Source organism: Aedes aegypti, chromosome 2 (genome assembly GCF_002204515.2).
Source record: "Aedes aegypti strain LVP_AGWG chromosome 2, AaegL5.0 Primary Assembly, whole genome shotgun sequence".
In the NCBI taxonomy this organism is placed as follows: Eukaryota; Metazoa; Arthropoda; class Insecta; order Diptera; family Culicidae; genus Aedes; species Aedes aegypti.
In genome coordinates, this window is record NC_035108.1 from 322,956,174 (window position 1) to 322,962,173 (window position 6,000).

The 6,000-nt window shown below is 35.3% G+C and overlaps 1 protein-coding gene across 1 annotated transcript in view; it reads right to left on the reverse strand.

The window, feature by feature from the left end:
- The window catches only part of LOC5565693 (transcriptional repressor CTCF), a 35,877-nt gene extending 32,746 nt beyond the window's left edge, over positions 1 to 3,131 (reverse strand). Inside the window, exon 1 of the mRNA XM_021845833.1 lies at positions 2,539 to 3,131. Within this exon, the coding sequence (XP_021701525.1) occupies positions 2,539 to 2,673 (135 nt within the window). The 5' untranslated portion in view covers positions 2,674 to 3,131. The remainder of the gene's footprint in view (positions 1 to 2,538) is intronic.
- Between the last annotated feature and the right edge of the window lie 2,869 nt (positions 3,132 to 6,000).

Below are 6,000 nucleotides of genomic sequence, written 5' to 3' on the forward strand. Positions count from 1 at the left end.
TGTTTTTAGTATGGTTCCATGAGTCGATATCGCGTCATGGAACATCGACTCATGGAGGTATCACTGTAGCATAGCAAAATTTATCATTGGTATGTTATACTTGAAAGTCATGTAATAACTAGTCAATAACAAAATATACTATCATGGTAAAATTTGTTATTTATGCAAAAATACTAAAAAACCATTAAATATCTAAAGAATAACAAACATCGCCATCACAGTAAAATATGTCATTATATTGATATTTGAAAACTTTATTTAAATAATTAATGAGAACAAACCAACATCAAATTTTGTCATAATAGCTCATTTTACAATTCGTATGATATTCATTGAAGATTTAAAAAGCAAATGTTTTTTTGCAAGGAAGCAAAAAGTTTATTTTTCAGTCATGCTAAATTTAGATATTAAAGTCAAAGAACTAAAATTACCATTCTTTTGATCTACTCGTGAATAGCTTATTTAGTTATTATTTTGTTATCAATATCTAAATAATAACATATTTTGTTATTTACGGTTGCTTATATTTTTGCTATTATTATGTTATTACAATGGCAAAATATGATATTATTTAGTTTTATGCCATACAAACTTAGTTATTATTTTTGTTATTTTATCTCTTATTTCAAACAAACAAAGAACAAATTTTGCTATTCAAACATTCCATTTTAATGGTAAGTTTTGTTATTCTTTTGCAATTCTCCTCTACCCGGGTATCAATTTCACACCAAATTTGATTCTATAATTTAACATTATTTTCATAAAAATAAACATTCTGTTACACAAAAAACTTCACTATACACAAACATACATTATTTAAGACAAACACCGTTCATTTATTCTAGATTGCAATGAATTTGGTGCACTATTTGTAAGAATTAAAATCGCGTGACACGGTGATCAATTTCACCCTACTGATCAACTACACCCGAATTTACGGTATCTCGATATCGAGTTAGAGAACCATAGTAAAAGTGGTTTTCATGGCTACCTCGATGGTCCCTTGGATCGCATTTGCACTGATTTTGTGTTCTGTAACTCGATACCTCCCTAACTCGATGGTCCCTTCAATATCGAGTTAGTGAGAGTTGACTGAAAATATCTTTCCTTGATACAAACATACAATTTTTTAGCATAATAGGTGGTATGTGGTGCAGTGTGGCTTTTTCGATTTTCCGTACAAAATGATCGTCTGTTCAATCATCAAACTGTTTTTTAATTTTTGCCATTCGCTCTAATTTTGCTAGGGCCTTACTATTAGTCAATAAACTCATTTTAGTCAAACCGTTATTAATTTTGAACTCGTGATTAGAAAAATCGCTCAAAAATATGTGTTGAAGTGTGTTGACAAGTGTAAATTGACCATATTATTCTAACGAAGATTTACCTAAAACCTAATTCAAATAGATGTGATTTTTTTTATTTTTAAGCTTCTTAAGTACAAACTCAAATTGTAGCAATTTGGCATTCAAATAGAATTGTATTTGGTTCACTGCCGAATATTTCTTAGTAAGGTGCTTGCAAACGGGAAAATGGATGTTGTTTAGAAGCCATTTAACTTTAGTTAATAATTTGAAAAATTGAACGAACGAGCGTAATATTTCTTGTTACTAAAAGTTCACAATTAATTTTCTACAAAAAATGTTTTACAAAAAAAAAAAAAACAGCAAAATTGTAGTTTTGGTTTTATGATTTGTATTCTTGGAAATTCGAGATATAGCTCAATTCTAAATTTACCTTAAGGGCATGACTTTAATTTCCAGCATTAGTTTTTGCTTTCGCAGATTTTTTCATTCGTAGCTGATTGTATATAATGCCATTCATTCTTCGATCAAAACTATACGTTTTAGTTAAGTGTCAATGCATTTAGTTTGCATTTCACACAAAATTTATGGTGAATTTTCAAACAAAAAGTTTTAACTTAAGGTGTTCAAAAGCATCGGTTGAAGTTTTATGAGCTGTCGCGGAAGCCGACTATGACTACGCGGAGCACCAACTGCTCCGGAGCGCAATCTGAAAACTGCGTGGTTGCAACTATATTTGATTAAGAATTATAAGTTCAATCCAACACTGATCCATACTTCTGGGTTATCCATAACTGTGGGGCGACAGTACATTCGATGTTCAGTGGAAATTGCATTCTTGAGAATGAGGTGATATCGCAGCTCGTATTCGGAATCTCTCAAGGCCACCCACACCAGCTAAACGGCGAGTGCACAACGAACCGACCGAGTGAGGATTCAGCCAGCCAGTCTCTCCCTCTCTCTTGCGATGCGCGTTCCTTGTATAGCAGACTATAGGCCAGGGGAAGTGGTTCACCTAGAGTGAATTTCTGTCAAAGAAAAAGTAGATTTTGTATGAGATTTGACAGAAAAAAAAAATGACAAGTTCATCCACTTCTCCTGGCCTATAGCAAACCATCAGCTCCGACTGAAGCAAGTGAATGTAAGTGGGACAAAAAGTGCGCTTTTCCTATGACGCAGTTCGAAATCAGTGGAAGATGAAGATTTTTCCCTCAAACAGGCTTCCGATACTTACATTCAACCCTAGATAGCGATGAATTTTCTGGTCCAGCTGAAGTCCACTGCCGAAGATCGGTATTCCACATGTCAGTTCCAAGATATCTGTACCGCAGGTGCGACACTTGCGTTCGAAATTGAGCGCCAAACTCATTATGGGAAGGCCTCTCCAATCCAAATCTTCCAAATGTTCCAAAATAACTGAGGATATTCAACAACGGAACGAGTTCTTCTATTACATCACTGCTGCACGCTTTATCACAACCATGCTCCGTGCTTTCTTTGTTGGCGAGTCAAGCTGTACCTTCCACTTGGACTCACTGCTCTTTTTGTATAGTTCAAGGTTTTCGATCGACACCGTTGAGAAAATCACTTCAAAACGCACTCCAGCACGACAGATTCGTGAAAATTCTGAGCCATAAACGTTCCTAACTTCCCAACGAATCCTCCCACGTCACTTTCTATGACCTTAATCACTTTCCTTTGGGTGAAAAGCCCGCCTCAAAAAAAGTTGTACCGAATTCGTTGACGACGAAAATTGCGCCCTTACGTTTGTTGTTGTTGCTGCTGCGAGAGTGAGCCAACGATTGAGCACGTTCAGCTTGTGTTGGGTACATTTCAATACACCACATGCAGCCCGATTCTGAGTGGATAAATTGCGTTTACGAGATTCACTCTCAGAGCTCAGTTCAGGCGATACTACGCTATTCAGTGTAGATAGTGCCGTAAGTTACGATGTAACATTGCACTTACGACTCTTACGTTGTGGTGAGTGAGTTGGCTGAATACTAACGTCGTTGAAATTGAGTGAGAGAAATGTGTCGTTGGAGTCAATCCAGAAGCGATGACGATTCAATGGTCGATGGTGTGGGTGGCTGGGGAGTTGTATGCAGTTTGGGATCGCTAGAAATTGCGCTCAGCCAAGTTTACAACAACGTGTCATTTGCGCTCCGTCGAGATAGGTAGCTTCTGGATGAAGTTGTGGGTGAAATCTGTTTTCCAGTTGGGGTTCAGCATGGTTTGTTGCACGTGTTAGTGGGTTCAGTGTTCGCATATTGTCAACGTGATACATTGATGTGGGACATCCTGGGTCTCCATCAGCATAGATTTTTGGGGCTCTCTGCGATGTTGTTTCAATAGACAGTCTTTCATAAGTATTTTTATACTTCTTAGTTAGTGTCTAGAAGCGAAACTATCAGTGCAAGCCCCTTACGAAAAATGATACTCTAGTCTTGGATTTGAACGGGATTCAAATGATTTTTTATATCTTTATTGACAAGATTTTTAGCCCTGGGCTAGTTCATGTCGGGACCAACGGCTTTACTTTCCCTTCAAAGGAAGTCGTCACTATAACTTTTTAAATCATAAGTAACTATCTCGGTGATGGGATTCGATCCCAGGACTTCGGCGTGAGAGCCATGTGTTCTCGAATGATTTTTTTCCGGATATTTTTTAATATCGGTGAGTCTAAGCATGTGATAAGTTCTCGTCTTTTTAGTTTTGATTTTTGAACTTGTTTTTGCAATCTACTTTAGAATCTACGCAGGAAATTCTCAAAGAACCATACCGGGAATCTAAAAATCCTACATTCCTACAATTTTAATTCATACAACACAGATATATCCTTAGGATATTTTACTTTATGGATATCTCATTGGATTCCTTTTCTAACGAATTTCTCAGGATATTTTTATGGAAATGCACCTAAGAAGACATCGTTAGTCTGAAGGTACATATGAAAACAACTCATCTTTGAGAGTTCTTTATGTTTTTTTCTTGAATTATTTCAGAGTTAGCACCAGTCACTTTTCCACTGATACATCTTTCATATCTCTTAAATTCGTACAAATGTTCATTCAAAAATGACTGCAACTACAGCTTGAAAACACTAACAGAAATTTGCTCAGACACTCCTCTTGATATTATTTCAAGCATACTTCTAGAAAGTCCATCAGCAGTTCAATCAGATATTTCTACATGATAAAATTACAAGGAGTTTTGTAAAGGAATTCATTTAAGAATTGTTCTAGAATTTCTTAAGTAACATTTTATGGAGTCCAAGAATCTTTTTCTCCGGGTCTCATCCAAATGTTTCTCTAGTACAGTTACCGATTGAATTCTTTGAGGGATCGTCAAAAACATGTAACAAAAGATCCTAGGAAAACCGCTGCATTATTTCTTGAATTCTTGGTTAGTTTCTGCGAATAATACCAGAAAAGCATCTTCTAAACAAATTGATAGTTCAGCTTCCAGAAGAAATAATCAAAATGTGAATGATATGAAACAAAATAAAATGTCAAAATATCTATATAAATAAAAATGGAGTGGTGTTTGTATGTCACGAAATAACTTGAGAACGGATCAACGGATTGAGGTTAATTTTTCACAATTGCACTCGACAAGAGATGCGACGTGTTCGTGCAAGGAAAAAGTTTGGAAAAGTCTCCGGATTAATCGGGAAAACGGGAGAAGAGTAAGGTGTCATTTTGTATGTGGGATTACATGACGTTTTGCAACAGCCTACTTGATGGCAAGACGAAGTTTGCCGGGACCACTAGTTTTAAATAATTTTTTGAGGATCCCTTTTCCATTTTTGTATGGATTCCTCAGTATAACTTCAGGAAAAAAGTTAGTTGAAACTCTTTAAAAGGCTTTTAAAGTTTCATTTGAATGAGTTTGAAAAGATACAATTATATGGTGTCCCAGAAAGTATTGGCACGATTTTGATAACGATAATCACAATACAGACAACTCTCCCCAACTCGATATTGTAGGGACCATCGAGTTAGAGAAGTAACGAGTTACAGAACACAAAACCAAAGCTACTACGATTCAAGGGACCATCGAGTTAGCTATCAAAACCAACATCCACTATGGTTCTCTAACTCGATATCGAGATACGGAATATTGAGTAAGCGAGAGTTGACTGCAATTTTCAAAAAAATAAATTTTGTGTTTCTGTATTTTTTTGGGGTATTTTAAATGCGGCCTGTGCTAATTTTGTTTGATAAAATAACCTTTTACATTGAACTTCTTTATTTTAGGAATTCAATTCTTATCTAGCCAGCGCATTACTTTTGTGTATTGTTGGAACTTAACTAGTAATTAATGTTTTTATCAAAATCCTTCGAGCTCATGTACATTGTATCTAAGATACTGCATAAAAATTATTGTTTAAAATTTTTTAGCTTTGCTAGAAAACATTTGACAAAATGGCAAAATTCTAAAATATCACTAGTTTTTCTCTCCACATAAGATTACTTCTCCAAATCATAGCTTTTCAGGTTTTTTTAGTATACATTAAAATAATTCATTTCAGATTTACTTAGGTTGAATATCTATACTTTTAGATAGGCAACAACAAATTTTGATTTTCACTTATATATGGTCGGCGTTAAGTCAGAGTGGACTAAGTGACATTTTTCATATTTCGAGAAAAATGGGTTTAAAGTCTACCGCTCTGTAGTTTTTGAACTCGTTT